Source organism: Carassius gibelio, chromosome B25, assembly GCF_023724105.1.
Source record: "Carassius gibelio isolate Cgi1373 ecotype wild population from Czech Republic chromosome B25, carGib1.2-hapl.c, whole genome shotgun sequence".
Classification (NCBI taxonomy): Eukaryota; Metazoa; Chordata; class Actinopteri; order Cypriniformes; family Cyprinidae; genus Carassius; species Carassius gibelio.
The window spans coordinates 1,457,732-1,476,989 of NC_068420.1; the positions used below are offsets into that span (position 1 = coordinate 1,457,732).

General features: G+C 35.5%; 1 protein-coding gene across 2 annotated transcripts; it reads left to right on the plus strand.

Annotated features, from left to right (window-relative positions):
• Window positions 1-502: 502 nt before the first annotated feature.
• LOC128014650 (uncharacterized) lies at window positions 503-18,177 on the plus strand. 2 transcript variants are annotated; one of them, XM_052598355.1, is made up of 13 exons: window positions 503-716; window positions 5,592-5,688; window positions 5,787-5,923; window positions 6,532-6,599; window positions 6,679-6,798; window positions 7,003-7,738; window positions 8,949-9,101; window positions 10,832-10,866; window positions 11,521-11,555; window positions 11,905-13,465; window positions 14,470-14,521; window positions 14,710-14,755; window positions 15,082-18,177. In XM_052598355.1, the coding sequence occupies exons 9-13, from the start codon at window positions 11,543-11,545 to the stop codon at window positions 16,602-16,604; spliced, it is 3,195 nt and encodes a 1,064-aa protein (XP_052454315.1). In that variant the 5' UTR covers window positions 503-716; window positions 5,592-5,688; window positions 5,787-5,923; window positions 6,532-6,599; window positions 6,679-6,798; window positions 7,003-7,738; window positions 8,949-9,101; window positions 10,832-10,866; window positions 11,521-11,542; the 3' UTR covers window positions 16,605-18,177. The 2 variants fall into 2 exon arrangements, with proteins under 2 accessions (XP_052454315.1, XP_052454314.1); XM_052598354.1 differs by lacking the exons at window positions 503-716; window positions 5,592-5,688; window positions 5,787-5,923; ... (4 more) ...; window positions 10,832-10,866; window positions 11,521-11,555 and having other exon boundaries at window positions 11,801-13,465.
• The last annotated feature ends 1,081 nt before the right edge of the window (window positions 18,178-19,258 follow it).

The following is a 19,258-nucleotide window of genomic DNA, read 5'->3' on the forward strand; positions in this document are numbered from 1 at the left end:
CCAAAGGGTCTTTCCCGAAGATAACCCTGACATCATCTGGATCTGTATAAATAAAATAGGAAATCTAGCTAATATAGCAATATCAACAGAGGTTGTACAATTTCAAAATTATATTTAAGCATTTGAAATCCTCAAATGTAATGTGTTTTAGATAATATCTTGCTTACAATTTAAATTCTACATATAAAAATAAATTTAGTTTAACCTACCTGGTGCCCCAGGGATCTTTTCTTTAAATTTCTTCTTCAGATCCAAAATAGTGGTTTTTTTAAAGTCGGTCTCATTTTCTGCGACTTGTAGCGGTTTATTCTTTTTATCATTGAAATTAATGAGTACCTGAAAGACCATTTTCACACAGCAGAAGTTGGAAGTAAAACTGTGAGAAAATGAAACTTTACTGCTTCGTTTATGAATGTATGCATGAACGCGGATATGAGGAAAGGAGGAGCTTCATGAAACAACGGAAGATATAAGGATCCTCACTTTCGCTTTTGCTCTCACTCTGGAAAGACGGGTTGTTTAGCTGAATCAAGTCATAGTTTATTGTGCTTTTTCTATTGCATTTTCGGCAGAGATCAATTTTATTGCGCAAATAGTGACACTGATAACGAAGAATTCCGACTTATCAGCATTATGCCCAGCGAATGAACGGGAAACTTAAAAGCGACGACTTAAAAGACTGAGAAAACAGCTTTCGAAGATGTCTAATTCGAAAGGTAAAATGTCAAGTATGACAAGTAGTGCAACACTTACTGTTCCTGTTTATTCGTCTGTTCGGTTTATTGATTTTCTGGCGACAGCGTACTGTGATTAGAAAGTCAAAAGTGCTCAATTTATAACCAGCTGTAATCTTTGGTATACTAATTGAGGATGCATATACATTCAGCTATAATTGGGCAATATTTTGATGTTGTTCTTTATAGGACAACCTAAAAAAAGGGCTATTCGTTCAAATAAGTGGCCTTTTTGTTTGTAGTTGTGCTCTATTCTTTGGTAATTTATGTAGTCAAATTTTGATTGCAATACTGTGGATAACCTTTGGGTGGCAGTGTAACGAAACCAATAAGTACATATGGCAAATCTTTTTTTACTTTTAACCTTTCCCTGGATATTTTGATATCAGCAATTCAGTTTTCACTAGTTTTTACTGGTAACAATTATTATTTTTGATTTCAGATATTACATTTCCACAAGTGGAAACATTATTTTTTTTCAGCTTCAACTTCATGCTAATGCTAAATCTTAAAATCAGAAATTGATTTCTACTAGTAATAATGGATAATTTTGATATTCACTTAAATCCACTAGTAAAAGTATGAGTTCTTGATATAAAAATCGGTGTAAATATGAAATATCACAATAATCTGCTATTGAAATGTAATTACAGACATCAATAATTTATTTCTTCCTAGTTACAATTCCAGGTGCACAAATCACCTTTGAATTTCTTACTAGTGTGTGTGTGTGTGTGTGTGTGTGTGTGTGTATATATATATATATATATATATATCAAATAGCAATAATACATTTGTTACTAGTAGAAATAAATAAAAATTCCTGTTATGCGGTTGATCTCAAGAATATACATTTTCACTAGTAAACACATTTAAATAGTTCCAGTAAACTGTTACATATCTTCTGTGCTGTAATGTAATTGTATGCAACAAAAACACATGCCAAACCATGTGTTTAAACAGCTTTTACAAATCAATTCCAGCTTTTGTATTGAAAGTGCAAATGCAATTAAAGCTGCAAGCAGCGATGAACTGGCCCTCGCACCCGGTCTCACCGCCAGCGAGCTGCTTTAATAAAAAAGGCGAACAGCGAGAAATATGCATTTAAAGTCATAAGTATAAGTGGAATATGTCAAACTCGGGCCCTAATTAAAGCTGCAAGCAGTGATGAACGGGCCCTCGCACCCGGGCTCACCGGCAGCGAGTGGCTTTAGAAATATGCGTTTAAACTCAAATATAAGTAAAATAAATGAATGTTTATTCCGTATATGTGCCAATCTTCCTGTTGCCAGCAGGTGGCGCTATGATTATAATGGAATATTGGCCTTCAGATGTGTTCAGGGCAGGACTCTTATCGAACATGTGAAGTTTGGGGAAGATTGAACATTTTATGCCTGAGTTACAACAACTTCTCTTGCTGTGGCGAGACATCAAATTTTGTCATGGCGTTATGGACACACCCTTTAACAAGAACTCAAGATCTCCACAATTTAACATTGCACAGGCCTTTAGATTAGACTGACCACAAAAAATACATTAATGTCAAAACATTTCTAGGAGTAGTTCTTTACAGCGTAAAACATGTCACTTCCTGTTGCCAGCAGGTGGCGCTATGACTATAACTGAATATGGGCATGTAGATCTGTTAAGGGCAGAAGTCTTATCTAACATGTGAAGTTTGGGGCAGATTGGACATTGTATGTCTGAGTTACAGCAACTTCCTTTTTCATGCCGAAACATCGAAATTTGTCAGGCCACCATGGACACGCCCTTTAACGAAACCTCAAGATCTTCGCAATTTAACATCGCAAAGGCCTTAAGATTTAACTGACCATGTTTGGTGTTGGTCTGAATAAATCTCTAGGAGGAGTTTGTTAAAGTACGAGGAAACCATGGTCCTAGAGTCTGGAGGAAGGGTGGAGAAGCTCATAGCCCAAGCTGCTTGAAGTCCAGTGTTAAGTTTCCACAGTCTGTGATGATTTGGGGAGCAATGTCATCTGCTGCTGTTGGTCCATTTTGTTTTTTGAAAAATTTTGAAGTCTCTGAAAGTGAAATTTGCTAAGTATGGAAGCCCATACTTGGAATTGGTGCTCTGCATCCAGGTGCACACACACAGCAGTGAGAAGTGAACACACCCAGAGCAGTTATATATCCAGCGCCCAGGGAGCAACTGGGGGTTCAGTGCCTTGCTCAAGGGCACTTCAGTCATTAGTATTTAGGGAAGAAGAGAGCGCTGTTCATTCACTCACTCCCACCTACAACTCCTGCCAGCACCGAGACTCGAACCGGCGATCTGCTGGTTACTAGTCCAAGTCTCTAACCATTAGGCCACAGTTCCCCCTGCACCAGTTTACCAAGAAATCTAGGAGCACTTCATGCTTCCTTCTGCTGACCAGCTTTTGAAAATGCCGATTTCCTTTTCCAGCAGGATTTGGCACCTGTTCACACTGCCAAAAGCACCAAAAGTTAGTTAATTGACCATGGTGTTGGTGTGCTTGACTGGCCAGCAAACTCACCAGACCTGAACCCCAGAGAGAATCTGAGGAAGATGAGAAACAAGAGACCAAACAATGCAGATGAGCTGAAGACCACTGTCAAAGAAACATGGGCTTCCAGACCACCTCAGCAGTGCCACAAACTGATCACCTCCATGCCACGACGAACTGAGGCAGTAATTAAAGCAAAAGTAGCCCCTTCCAAATATTGAGTAAATGTACAGTAAATGAACATACGTACTTTTCAGAAGGCCAACAATACACTTAATGTTTTTTTATTGGTCTTAGGAAGTATACTAATTTGTTGAGATAATTAGTTAAATGTGAGTCAAATTCATCACAATTAAAATAACCAAAGACTTAAACTACTTCAGTCTATGTGAACTGAATTTATTTAATACACGAGTTTCACAATTTGAGTTGAATTACTGAAATAAATGAACTTTTCTAAAATAGTCTAAATTATTGAGATAGACCTGTATATGAAGGTGAGTAGCAGGTAAAGAGTCTTCTCTCCTAGTCAGAAGCCAGATATAAACTGGTTGGTGGCACATGCTTTCATTTTGTACCTGATTGATTCGCTTGTGATGAGATTATTGATAGGTGTGGGTGATTAGAAGACAGGTGATTGGGATCTGGGAATTAGTGTTGAGGGAGAGCATGGCGAATACGTGAGAGCGAGTTGATTGTGCAGTTTATATTATATGCAGATTAATTTTAAGCACTATTCGCATGGGATTAGTATTATCTGGGGACTTTTTGTTTGTGATTTTGATTGTTACTTAATAATCTACAATATATAAAAGAAGAAAGTTCAACATATATATTGGAGGATATAACATAAAGATAAGGGGTTTTACCGTTTTACTCCTAAAAACACAGGATTTATGAACAGTAGCCAAACTGAAGGTATCACTTAAGGTGTACACACGTCATTAGCAAATATATTATTTATTAGGATAATACTGACATGTCAAAAACTGATATGTAACGTGAGGCATAACAAGTGGTAGAGGGAAAGGACAAGCAGGCATCAGACATTGGAAACAGAACCTAGGATTAATTCATGGTAAAATACCTGCAGGATGCATATTTTCATGTTTAAATTTTTCTTTGCTACAGACTGATTCTACGGTTTGCCTTTGAAGGCGGGCATACCGGTACAAGGTCCTCTCCTTTGGGCTGTCCTTGTCTCCTTGCTTCTTTACCAGAGTTGGAGAGGGTGCCCTTGTACCATTTGCATCCTTAACTACATCAATGACTGGGTAATTCTAGCCCACTCTCAAAAGTTTTTGTTTGCACAGATGGGCATGGTCACAGAACATCTAGCCTGATTAGGACTGGGAGAAGAGCAAGCTCTCCCCAGTGCAGAGCATCTCTTTTCTCAGTGTGGAGTTTGGACACAGTCGCAATGACCATGTCTTTCAGAAGTTCAGTGCTGAACTGCAGTAAACACAGTAAAGCTGCTCAGGTTGATGAATATGAGACTGCTTCAGCACTTGCTTCATGCCCAAGTCCCAAGATGGGTATGGCACCATGGCACACCTTTCATTGCTGCAGCAGGTGTGCTCTTAGAACAAGTGTCCAGAAACAGATGCATCAAAGACAGGCAGCTTCAGGGTCTTGGACAGGCCCTCAAATGCATTGGCAACTGTTTCCAGTGCTGTTACCCCTGAGGAGGTTTCAGCCTTTGATACAATGGAAGCACATGTTTGTCCAGACTAATAACACAGCAACAGTGGCATTTATCAACCACCAACCTCACTCCACTAGGGCTGTTGCAGCATCTTTACTTTTAGTGAACATTTTCTCATTAGCAGACATTCTTGTATTTAACCTAACCTCTTTGAGGATTGCCGTGTTAGATTGAGACTCCACACCAGATACTGTAGATACATATACCAGAATGTCATGTACTAAAAGCTGTAAAGAGTCAGATCTTTTTGTTTATGGCAGTGACTGATGGATAATCATTTAGATTACTGTATACTAATTATATATTATAGGACTAAAAATTACCCCCCCCCCCAAAAAAAATAAATTAATTAATTAATAAATAAACCAGGATTATCATTAATGCCACTATGATTATACTGCATTCTATGTTGATCTACTCTTGTTGCTTCACATGTTTCTATCAATGTGTATAAGTCATGACACTTTATATTGCATTTTATTATTAATTATTTATATTGTACAAAATGTTGATGTACTTAATTATACGTTTTAAAAAATGTTGTTGTTTACATGTTTTCTTGTTGAGGACCAATAGAAATCATAACTAATATAATTAATTAAAACACTTCAGGGGTGCTCTTGATTTTCCCTCAACAAATTCTAAATGATAAACCCAATATTTCAGTTCCCCGTGGGTTGATAAATGAAGGAATGACCTGCTATCTGAATGTAGTTCTCCAGACACTCTTCATGACGGACAAATTTAGAGATCATGTGCTGAGGTGAGAAACATACCTAATGATTTATAATTCAGTGAATATCATATTCTTGTGTCCACTGTAACTAATATATTCAATTGATTATCAAACATTGTGTTTAGATTGAGAAATGAAGTCACTGGTCAAACCCCAGAAGAAAAGCTCTTAAAGGCTCTGGCTGATTTATTCAGGGGATTACAGCATTCACAATCAGCAGTTTCCACAACAGAGGTCACACACGCTCTCAACATCATCAATGGTTAGTCATGCTAAAGCATTGTTTTTGCACCTTTTGTCATTTACATTTATATAAACAAAATTATTTGCAATTTAACTATTGAATTACATAATTACACAATACAAAATGCACAGCTTCTAATTGAAGTTGATACCACCTCATTTTTAGTTTTGTTCTTTATTGTGAATGAATAAAGTAATGCCATCCTAAAACATTTACTGAATCCTCTCTTCTGGACATTTTACAGAATCTCTGTGTGAAAGAGTGTTTAGAAACACAAGCTGTTGATGTTTCAGAGATTCACTTCTCCCTCTGTTTTTAAGGAACTGGATCTGGATTCTAGAACTAGTGATTAATGTAATGAGAGAAAGAGAGAGTGTGTGATTAACTTCAGCAGCATCTATACTGATAGGTTTAACTACTTCACTACTGAGAAGAGTAATAGCTTTTCTCACATGATATCCCTCTACACATCAGTTCAAGTAGAGACAGATGTTTAGAAGAGTGTGTGTTGTAGATATTTGTGTAGCTATTCTCTGATTTTCAAGATGTTGCTAGAAGGCTGTCATCATTTTCTATTCACTAATATGATACTTGTATTTCATAGTAACTGTTTTGCTTTTCATTAGTTCATGAACAGAAGGATGCAGCGGAATATCTGCAGATGATATTAAACAAAGTTCCTAAGCCGTCAGAGGTAATTTCAGACTCTTTTTTTTTAGTAAAGGAACTGTATGAATCTACATTTGTCAAAATATTGATCTCTTCAATACTAGATTTTCAGAGGAATCAAGGAGACATCTTCAGAATGTTCTCACTGCAAACATGCCTGTAAAGAGGAGACTGAATTTTTATCCATACCTCTGTCTATTAATGAGAAAGGAAAATGTGATGTGGTAAGAGAACCTGACTTTTAATTCAATTATTACCAGTGGAAATACAATCAAATAATAGAGCCTGTACAGGCCTGAGCATGTGTGAGATGATGCATTACAAATAAACAATGAAGGGTCAAGAATCTGTCCTGTGTTTATAAAATGTTTATTTAACTAAGTGATAAACACTGAAACTGTATTTCAAATCTTTCAATTTTATTTAAGCAAAATGCTTTGGAGGAGAATTTTAAAGCCCATGTCATGAGTGGAGATGATCAGCTGTACTGTGTTAAATGTGAATCAATGAGAGACATGGAAACGGCAAGTATTATTTGCTTTTATAACTAATATATATTGATAAAATGACCAAAGGAATCTGATTGTTTTAAAAGTGAAAACAATATGCAATCGTCCCAGTTGAAGTTCATATTTTAATTCGAAATCTATTAAACAAGTGTTAGGCACTTTAGACGCCATTTTTTAAACATTACTTTCAGTTTTCTTTTAAAGAAATGCCTCTCTGAATCAGTATGCAATGGGAGAAGGATGAGATCACAAAAAAAGGTGTAATGACTTCTGATCAAAGCAGCTTATTTTGTAATTTTGTCTGGCTCAGGTTATTTGAACTTAATGTAAATAGACACACAATTTTATATCATGTGATGCTTGAACATGGTGTTTTTGGGTAGTTTAAATGAGTTTGTAAATTGTTAGATTAGAACAAAAATCTGTTTATTAATGCATCCAATCTATGTGGCAGTAAGATTCATAATAATGCAAGGCTATGTAATTTGTGCTTTTGAAAGAATGACTATCTTTATTTTCCTATCAGAGAAATCACATTAAAAAGTGGCCAGATATTTTGACTCTGCAGCTGAAGAGATTTGAGATCAAGTACAAACGAAATGTGATTGACTATCAGAAAAATGAATGCAGAGTTGAGATTCCTTCAAATATTCAGGTACAAAACATAAAATAAATGATTATATGTATTATATGTAAGTTTCCTGCAGTATATATTATATGTATTTGCTGGGTGTCATCTATTATCATTAAGGCTCTAATGATGAAATGGCAACATTTTGCCAAAAACAATATATATATATATATATATATATATATATATATATATATATATATATATATATATATATATATATATATATATATATATATATATATATATATATACTGCATGCCTATATGACTATTGCACATACACGACTAACTGCTACTTTGTGACATTGTTCTGTACCCATATACTATCAAGAATAGCTAATTAATTAACAGAATAGGTAATGGTATAAAGTTTTGTTAGTAACTTATTTTTTTATGCCCAAAGCAACCTTCTTCTTCCTTTGAATACTCTATTCCACCATCATATTGTTGTTAAGTGTGTGTGTTTCCTGACTATGAGAGTTAACAGTTTACTTGCAGTTGGCATTGCAGTACCATAATCAGCTCTTGCTTAAAGTCCCTAGTAAATCATTCTCCAGAGTCTTCACTCTGTGTTTCAATAAGCTTCTGTCATCCACTTAAATTGCAAAGATCATCATGACCTTCAAGAAACAGCTGAAGACACACATCTCCCAGCAATTGAACTACAATTAGACACTCTAAAATATGCTGGGCTAAAACAATAAAATACATGTGGGTCATTTTGCATCCCAGGGCTGGGTCAACTTCAGTTTAGATTGAGTTAAATCTTTGATCCAACACACACTGGGTAGATTTATTTATTGTATTGTTTAAAAATTACTGTATTGCTGGCTTAAAATGAACAAAAAATAGGTTGGAAATTAAAATCACACACGGAGCCCCTGGACAAAACTACAAGATAAAAGAAAGCATATAATTCATAGAGAAAAAAAATATATTTGAATGAATAATAAAATAGCATATAAAACATATTCATTCAATCTAATAAATTACATTAATAGCTATGATTTTAACATTAACATTAAGTATTACAAAGTGGCACAAGAAGACAGAGGCATGGAAATGTACACATGATGTTTCTCATTTGAAAGTAATTTAGCATAAAACCATATGATAAATGAATAAATGTAAATATAATATGAAGCATGTTTGTTTCTTTACACCATAAACCACAAGATAAACACACAGAAGGTAATGCAGACGATCAACACAATATGCTCTTTTCTCAACAGTTCAAACAGGGATCAAAGGATGGATTTTCCCCAGAGTATGAGCTGTATGCCATCATTAAGCATTGTGGCTCATTCTTTGTTGGTCATTACTTCACACACATTAAAGATCTGAGTGGAAACTGGTATTGTTTTAATGATAACACAGTCAGACAGGTGAGTTTTGGTCATCTTCACTGGGGCTTGAGCAGATCATACACAAATCTATGAATGAGATGCAGATACATAGATAGTTATGAATTACCAAAATAAAGTTAAATGTTAATTTATTTCAGTAATTCAACTCAATTTATGAAACGTGTGTATTAAATAAATTCAGTGCACACAGACTGAAGTAGTTTAAGTCTTTGGTTCTTTTAATTGTGGTGATTTTGGCTCACATTTAACAAAAACCCGCAAATTAGATTGCTTTATCCAAGCATGTTAACAGAAAGTTGAGTGGAAGGAAAAACTGTGGAAGAAAAAGATGCACAACCAACTGAGAGAACTGCAGCCTTATGAGGATTGTCAAGCAAAATCATTTCAAGAATTTGAGTGAACTTCACAAGGAATGGACTGGGGTCTGGGGGCTGGGGTCAAGACATCAAGAGCCACCACACACAGACGTATCAAGAGATTTACTGAACCACAGACAACATCAGAGGCGTCTCACCGGGGCTAAGGAGAAGAAGAACTGGATTGTTGCTCAGTGGTCCAAAGTCCTCTTTTCAGATGAGAGCAAGTTTTGTATTTCATTTGGAAACCATGGTCCTAGAGTCTGGAGGAAGGGTGGAGAAGCTCATAGCTCAAGTTGCTTGAAGTCCAGTGTTAAGTTTCCACAGTCTGTGATGATTTGGGGAGCAATGTCATCTGCTGGTGTTGGTCCATTGTGTTTTTTGAAAACCAAAGTCACTGCACCTGTTTACCAAGAAATCTAGGAGCACTTCATGCTTCCTTCTGCTGACCAGCTTTTTGAAGATGCTGATTTCATTTTCCAGCAGGATTTGGCACCTGCCCACACTGCCAAAAGCACCAGAAGTTGGTTAAATGACCATGGTGTTGGTGTGCTTGACTGGCCAGCAAACTCACCAGACCTGCCCACACTAAGCTAACACTAAGTTTAACCAACTTCTGGTGCTTTTGGCAGTGTGGGCAGGTGCCAAATCCTGCTGGAAAATGAAATCATCTTCAAAAAGCTGGTCAGCAGAAGGAAGCATAAAGTGCTCCAAGATTTCTTGGTAAGAGAATCTATGGGCTATTGTCAAGAGGAAAATGAGAAACTAGAGACCAAGAAACCTGTGCTTCAGACCACCTCAGCAGTGCCACAAACTGATCACCTCCATGACACGCCGAACTGAGGCAGTAATTAAAACATAAGGAGCCCCTACCAAGCATTGAGTACATGTACAGTAAATGAACATACTTTCCAGAAGACCAACAATTCACTAAATGTTTTTTTTTTTTTTTTTTGGTCTAAAGAAGTATTCTAATTTGTTGAGATTTGTTGTGAATTGGGGGATTTTTGTTAAATTTGAGTCAAAATCATCACAATGAAAAGACTTAAACTTCAGTCTGTGTGCACTGAATTTAATACACGAGTTTCACAATTTGAGTTGAATTACTGAAATAAATGAACTTTTCCAAGACATTCATCACCTGTATATGTTCATATTTAAAAGAACATTGTAGGAGATTAATGAGAATTAAGTGTTCAGACAGTGACACGTTTGTTCCTGGTATTGTAGGGATAATTATTAATTTAATTTAATGTTGTGATTTTCTGCAAGACTCCAGTAGGACAACTAGAAATGACTATTGGTTAATAAAAAAAAAATAAATAAAATAAAACGATTTTTCAGACCATTTTGGCATGATTTACTAATTAAGCAAGTCCTTTTCCCTTGTAGATTCCTAATACAGACAATCAAGGGATCAGATACGGGTAATAATCTTACATTTATAAATCATAAAACATGCCTTTAACTTAAAGATGTTTAGTTGAAGGCTTTGATTTTACATAGAATAAATCATTGTGCAGATAAACACACACAGAGTTACGTTAGCCTACTTCACACAAGCTCTCTCTCTCTATTTCTTTCCATGTCTGTGTGTGTGTGTGTCTGTCTGTCACACTCTCTCTCTCTCTTTATATATATTTCATCCCATCTCTATGTGTGTCTCTGTCGCTGTCGCTCTCTTTCTAATAACTTTATTAATAACTGCATTAGAATGTTATCAATGGCTCAAGCCTCCGTTACCAGCTTTAAAACAACGTTCTGAACCAGCAAAAGAGGCATTGGATGAGTTGTGGAAGAAATAGTGTGGTTACCGTAGTATAAGCAGAATAATTGACTCCGGACCATTGAATTATTAGAAAAATAATGCACACCCGAGGTGGTGATGTAGTCAAGACGCAAAGCAATTATTCAATTATTCCTTACATTTAAGTTTCCTCTACTCAAAAAATGAGTCTGTTAAAGATGATTAAAGAAAATGTTTTTGCAAAATCTCAGACAGAAAATGCTAAATTTGGGTTTATAGATAATATATATGTGAAGCACTTTTAGAATTTTCATGAATTACTTCTTATTCACAGCTCTGAATCTGCATATCTGTTAATGTACATAAAAGGTGAGTATTATCTGACTTCATTCTGCACTCAAACAGGCACCATCTACATATTGTTTACAAGTCAATCAATTCAGTTGACTTAATGATTTCTGGAAATATGATAGCAATACTGAACTTACTTTATCCAATTTATGAAAACAAAAACATTCTTGTCTCATTGCTATTGCAGTCATTTATTCAAACTCTTGTAGTCTCCTTCTAGTTCAGTGGGAGTTGGAGTGTTTTACAGTATGTTCCCTAAAAAAGTCCTTATTGCACACTTGTATGCTTAAAATAAATGTTAATGATGTGAGTGTGATAGAAAAGCAAGCGATGTGAAATTAGATGAACTGTGTTTATGTCTTTATAGTATCAGAAATCTTCAAACTGAGACTGAAGAAGGAGTTTCAAAAACTGAACGATGTCTTCATTGGACCTCACATCACAGAGAAACCTGATCTTCACATCAGTGATATAAGAGAGTTTGAAGGCCAGAATATCAGGACCGTTTTGATGAAGGGAGATGCTGGAACTGGAAAAACTGTGACTGTGCAGAAGTTCATCCTGGACTGGGCTGAAGAGAAATCAAGCACTCATATTGATTATATATTCCCAATACCTTTTCAGAAGCTGAACATTATCAGAGAGAAACTGAAGGAGTGTAGCTTCATGGAGCTTCTGCAGCAATGCTGTGAAAACACTGAATATCTGAAACTTCATTACTCTGACAGGATCATGCTGATCTTTGATGGACTCAATGAATTTAATGATCCTCTGGATTTCCAGAACAGAAAGATTATTACTGATATACACAAGCGAGCCTCAGTCTCTGATCTACTATCAAACCTGATCATGGGAAATCTTCTTCCAGACGCTCAGATCTGGATCACCAGCAGACCTGCAGCAGCCAATCCGATTCCTGATCGATTTATTGATCGTGTGACAGAGATCCAGGGCTTTGATGATCAACAGAAGCAGGAATATTTCAGAAGGAGCAGCAGTGATCAGAGAATGAGTGATAAAGTCATCAGACACATCCAGAAATCACCTCGCATCAGCAGCATGTGTTATTCACCAGATTACTGCAGAATCATCTCAGAGATCCCAGAGAAGATGTTCAGTACAGATCCAGATGATTTCCCCAAGACTCTCACTCAGATGTACAGCAGACTCCTGTTAGCTCAGACTGAACGGATTCCACAGAGAAGAGAGATCATCATAGCTCTGGGGAGAATAGCGTTTCATCTGCTGGTGAACAGAAACTCTCTCTTCTCTCATGAAGATTTGAAGAAATGTGAGATTAGAGATGAGAGTGATCTGATACACTCATCAATCATAAAGAAGATTGAAGACAAAAGAAAGAGTACATCCTTCTGTTTTGTGAATCACAGAACACAGGAGTTTCTGGCAGCTTTATATGTGACTGAAGTCATTAATGTGAATAATCCACGCCAGCTCAGAGATCTGTCCAGTCTGAAGCTTGACTATGGAGAGATGTGCTTCACAGAATACTGCTTACTCCAGAACGTGATGGACAACACTTTAGAAAGGCAGATGGATCTCTTCTTCTGCTTTCTGCTGGGTTTGACCCTGGAGTCCAGTCAGAGAGCTTTAAAAGACCTCCTGACAAAGAGAAGAAGAAGCTCTTCATCCAGTCAACTCACAGTTCAACACATCAAAACACTGATCATGAAGACTTCTCCAGAAAATACAGACAAACACAGTCTCCTGTTTGATGCTTTGAAAGAGCTGGATGAACGATATTTAATCCAGGAAATAAAAACACATCTGAAATCTGGACTCGAACTCTCTCCTGCTCAGATTTCATCACTGTTGATCTCAGAAGAACAGCAGATTCAGTCACACCGATCAGAGAATCTGAGGAGAGCCAAGGGGACTCCAGGATTGAGTGATGCATGCATCCCTGGCCGGTAATATTCTTACATTATAAAATCACAAAATTGTAATTAATTTAATTTCAGTTAAAGACTTTTTGAAACAACAGAAAGGATCATGACAATAGCTCTTATTAAATCATTGTCCTGAAGGTTAAATACAAATTGTGTGTCTCCACTAAACATGAGTCTGCCCCAGTAGATTAAGGAAAGGGTGTCATACATAACAGCACCACAGCTTCTTATTGCTTTAACAAAACTATCCGCAGGCAAATATTTGTATCTTTAGAACATGGACGTCTGATACTGCAACATTCTACAGCGTTTAGCTTCAACACACCTGCCTGTAGGTTTATTGTGAGTCTGAAGCTCTTGTTTAGCTGTTACAATATATTCAGTTATAAAGTTGGAGCTGAACTCTGCAGAACAGCGGCACTCCATGAGCAGGAATTGGCAAACCTGTTTAGAACAATATTGCTGAGGAATAATTTGTAAAAAGACCAAGAACATAAATTAAGAATAAACAGAACTAATTTCATTTTCATGTTTTAGTTGTTTGACAATAATACACAGGTCTGATGCTGCACATTCAAGAAGTAGTGTTGACATGTTCACAACAGTGAAGGATAGTGGAAGGTGGATGATATTTCAATGTTCAGCTAAAATGATTTAAAAAAGATTAAAAGGTACTTTTTTAAGGTACTGCAATTTATACTGGTGGCTTTTGAGGTTGAAGGGAATTTTGGGTCCAACAGATGACAACTGGCCTCAAAGTTTATGCAAAACAAAATTATTTTTTATAAAATATGGTCAATACAAGGATATCCATGTAGCTCAACTAAAGGTGATTACTGAAGAGCAGTTCATTGATTAATAAAAGGCAGAAAAGCAAAGAAATGCAGAATCTAAATTTTAAATGAGACAATAAGTGACACAGTCTTGTATTTTTAGGGTTTACATTGAAAAGTCACTGCATAATTGAAGTCATAATGACACCTGTTAATTTTCTGAAAAGTGAAAATATATATTTGTACCTGTAGAAATGAACATGCACAATCAGAGAGTCCTGAACAAGATGACACCCGCACCAAGGTATTGTGCAGTATGGGTTCATCAATATGAGCTCTAGTGTTAAAGAGATCTGTGTTTGCAGGTCTCAGAGTTTAAGTAACTATAGATTAAAGTCTACTGGATTAAAACTTAACGTAAGATGTTTTAACATGTCTTTTAGTCTCATATAATACAGTTTCTGTGTCTGTTTCTGTTTTTTGGACTTCAAGCCATCCATGATTAACCCAGAGAGCCATACACAGAATCCCTCCTCAGGTAACCTATAACAACATGTGTATGTCATTCACATCATTATAGATTCAGTTTTAATCATTTGTAAAAGCCCTAAAGTATGTATTGGTTGTAATTTCTTTTCATATTCTGCCTCTTTCTGAAAACACATTTGTCTCCTTACCGTTCCAGTCAATTATTCAAACTCTTGTGGTGTAAAAGTGTCTTTCTATTATACATTTGAGTGTATTTTACAGCATTTTCCATAAATTCTAGTAAAGAATCAGGATATGTATAAAGTTAATGTTACTGATGAAACTATAAAGGAAGCATGTGATGTGACAGTAGTTGTTCTGTTTGTGTCTTTGTAGTATTGGAAATGTTCAAAAAGAGACTGAAGGATGAGTTTCAGTATCTGAATAAAAAGCCAGACGAAGGACAAAAACCGAATGATGTCTTTATTGAGCCACACATCACAGAGAAACCTGATTTCCACATCAGTGATAAGAGACAGATCACATGTAAAAACATGTTCAATATCAGGACCGTTTTGATGAAGGGAGATGCTGGAACTGGAAAAAGTGTGACTGTGCAGAAGTTCATCCTGGACTGGACTGAAGAGAAATCAAACAGTGATATCAAATATATATTCCCAATACCTTTTCAGAAGCTGAACATTATTAGAGAGACGGTGAAGAAGTGTAGCTTCATGGAGCTTCTGCAGCAATGCTGTGAAAACACTGAATATCTGAAACTTCATTACTCTGACAGGATCATGCTGATCTTTGATGGACTCAATGAATTTAATGATCCTCTGGATTTCCAGAACAGAAAGATTATTACTGATATACACAAGCGAGCCTCAGTCTCTGATCTACTATCAAACCTGATCATGGGAAATCTTCTTCCAGACGCTCAGATCTGGATCACCAGCAGACCTGCAGCAGCCAATCCGATTCCTGATCGATTTATTGATCGTGTGACAGAGATCCAGGGCTTTGATGATCAACAGAAGCAGGAATATTTCAGAAGGAGCATCAGAGACCAGAGAATGAGTGATAAAGTCATCAGACACATCCAGAAATCACCTCGCATCAGCAGCATGTGTTATTCACCAGATTACTGCAGAATCATCTCAGAGATCCCAGAGAAGATGTTCAGTACAGATCCAGATGATTTCCCCAAGACTCTCACTCAGATGTACAGCAGACTCCTGTTAGCTCAGACTGAACGGATTCCACAGAGAAGAGAGATCATCATAGCTCTGGGGAGAATAGCGTTTCATCTGCTGGTGAACAGAAACTCTCTCTTCTCTCATGAAGATTTGAAGAAATGTGAGATTAGAGATGAGAGTGATCTGATACGCTCATCAATCATAAAGAAGATTGAAGACAAAAGCAAGAGTAAATCCTTCTGTTTTGTGAATCACAGAACACAGGAGTTTCTGGCAGCTTTATATGTGACTGAAGTCATTAATGTGAATAATCCACTCCAGCTCAGAGATCTCTCCAGTCTAAAACCTGAGCTCGGAGAGTCCAAATTCACATACGATTTCAGTCTCCAGGATGTGATGGAAAGTGCTTTAGAAAGACAGATGGACCTCTTCTTCTGCTTTTTACTGGGTTTGACCCTGGAGTCCAGTCAGAGAGCTTTAAAAGACCTCCTGACACAGAGAAGAAGAAGCTCTTCATCCAGTCAACTCACAGTTCAACACATCAAAACACTGATCATGAAGACTTCTCCAGAAAATACAGACAAAAAACAGCATCTCCTGTTTGATGCTTTGAAAGAGCTGGATGAACGATATTTAATCCAGGAAATAAAAACACAGCTGAAGTCTGGACCCAGACTCTCTCCTGCTCAGATTTCAGCTTTGAGTCCCGTACGTCGCTAACTCAGTTAGCTGGATTTGATTGTTGATGATTTGGCCTGATCTTGGATTGCTTGGTTCTTAGAAGCTCATCCCGGAGCTGCTGTCATAGCAACAAGTTCATAAGATTAAACCTGTTCTGGAGAAGCTTATTTTTTGAAAACAGGATTAGATTGCATATTTTTTTTTAAGCAGAACTACAGTAATAGTTAAAATATGTCTGCTATCACTGTTATTTTATTACAAGAGCATCCTACTGATACAGCGACAATAATTAAAAATAATAATAATCATTTAATAATTAATTCAAATATAATATATTAATATTGTGTAGTCTATAATACTATAGACACAGACAGTTTTACTTGCTTGAAGATTTATTCATCATAAAATAATTACTTCATAATTGTATTAGAGTCTTACACACAGATAAAATAGAGTTGTGTGTTAATTTGAGTGATGACAGATATTTTGGGAGTGGCTTGATGGAGGCAGGACATGCAGAAAACATGATCTTGACCCTTAAGAGACTTTAATTCTGTCACGTTACAAAGCTGCTTCACATATTAAATTAAATACTACATTGAAATAAAAATGTAAAGCCTCTACAAATATAAGAAATCGTGAATATGAATAATTGGGAATCATGTAAAAAAACTTCATCAAATAAAACCTGCAAATTTCATTTATCTTTTATAACATTTTTGTAGGTTTGTTCACTTGGCTAAAAAATGGTTTAGGAAATATTACAATAATTCTGATTATAAATAATTAGCTGCTTTATAAGCAAGAAGACTGAAACCCTGCTTGGAAGAAGTTATGTCATTCACACAATCTAGCTTCATGAAGGGTCGACACAAATCAAATAATATTCATCTTGTTTTAGATATTTGAGATTAATCTGAGCTGATTAATGATGACACTCTTATTCTGTTTTTAGATTTCTATAAGGTGTTTGATAAAGTAGAGCATGCCTTCCTAAATTTGTGAAAACTACAGATCCTGAATAAAGACAGCACTAGTAATGTGTCTTTGTCTTCTGGAACTTCACCATGTTTTATCATTGGGAGAGGAATTAGGCACGGTTGTCTTATTTCTCCCTTTTTGTTTTTGTTAGTTGCAGAGCTTCTTAATCTTTATACAGTAAATTGTTTGAATATTGAGGGCATCCAGATTGCAGACCGCACTATTTTGATTAGTCAGCTAACTTGCAGACAATACAGGCCAAATGCAGGTCCTTATTATATTAGAAGCTTTAAACTGTTTTTGCGCCTCTTTCCTTTCTGTTAACCAGACTAAATCTGAGATTATGACAATTCATCAGTCTGATATATCAGATCTATTTAAGGTCAAATAAAACAGTCAGAAATCTTGGTATTACAATTAATAACTTTTTCCTCTGAAATAATTTAATCAAATTATTCTAAATGTTTACTTAAAGAAAAAGCAGTTTTTAATATCTGATCTCAGCAGAATCTGACTCTTCATGGCTGTGTTCTTCTCTCCGAGGATGATGGGGATCTCGAGGCTGTTATATATCCTGCTGTATGTGAAAATAAAAACTATTATTGGAACTTTTTTTTTATGTCCTTCATTGTAACACTCTTAATATTGTATATATATATATATATATATATATATATATATATATATATATATATATATATATATATATATTTACATTTACATTTTATCATTTAGCAGACACTTTTATCCAAAGCAACTTACAAATGAGAACAATAGAAGCAGTCAGGTCAACAAGCGAACAACAACAGTATACAAGTGCCATGACAAGTCTCAGTTAGTCTAGTATAGAACACAGAGCCAGGATTTTTTTTTTATATATTTTTTTTTTATTTAAATGAAAAAGACAAGAAAAGGAAAAGTGCTGGTGTTAGTAGGTTAAGTGCAGGCGAAAACGATGAGTCTTTAGATGTTTCTTGAAAATGAGTAAAGACTCAGCTGTACGAATTGAGATTGGGAGGTCATTCCAGCAGCTGGGCACAGTCCAGGAAAAGGTCCGATAGAGTGATTTTGAACTTCTTTGGGATATATATATATATATATATATATATATATATATATATATATATATATATATATATATATATATATATATATATATATATATATATATATATATATATATATATAATATATATATATATATATATATATATATATATATATATATATATATATATATATTATATATATATAAATTGGATAAGCATTGTTTGTCCCAGAGTTAATCTATATGGTTTTATAACCCCAACTTGTTTTTTTTTTATTTATTTTTTATGTGGTGTCCTTTCTACATCGTGTGAATTCAAAATACAATAAATTTCCGATAAAAATATCTAACTTTCATAAGCAAGCAAGAAGCAAGGAAATAGTCTTTAAACATAGTTTTTCTCTGCACACTTATAGAATAACAAATTTGTGTTGTCTAAAATCAATAGTATATTTTAAAAAGAATGGATTGATAAGGGAATTATATTTATTTCAGACTTATTGAATACTAAATTTGAGATGTATACTTATCAGCAATTTGTTTCTCTCTCATGGATTGAAGCTTCCTGTAGAAATTATAATTTGGTTGTGAAAAGCATTTCCCATAAATTGCTTTACTTTGTGAAAATACATCTCAGTTATAATTCAGCTGTCTGACAAATTCC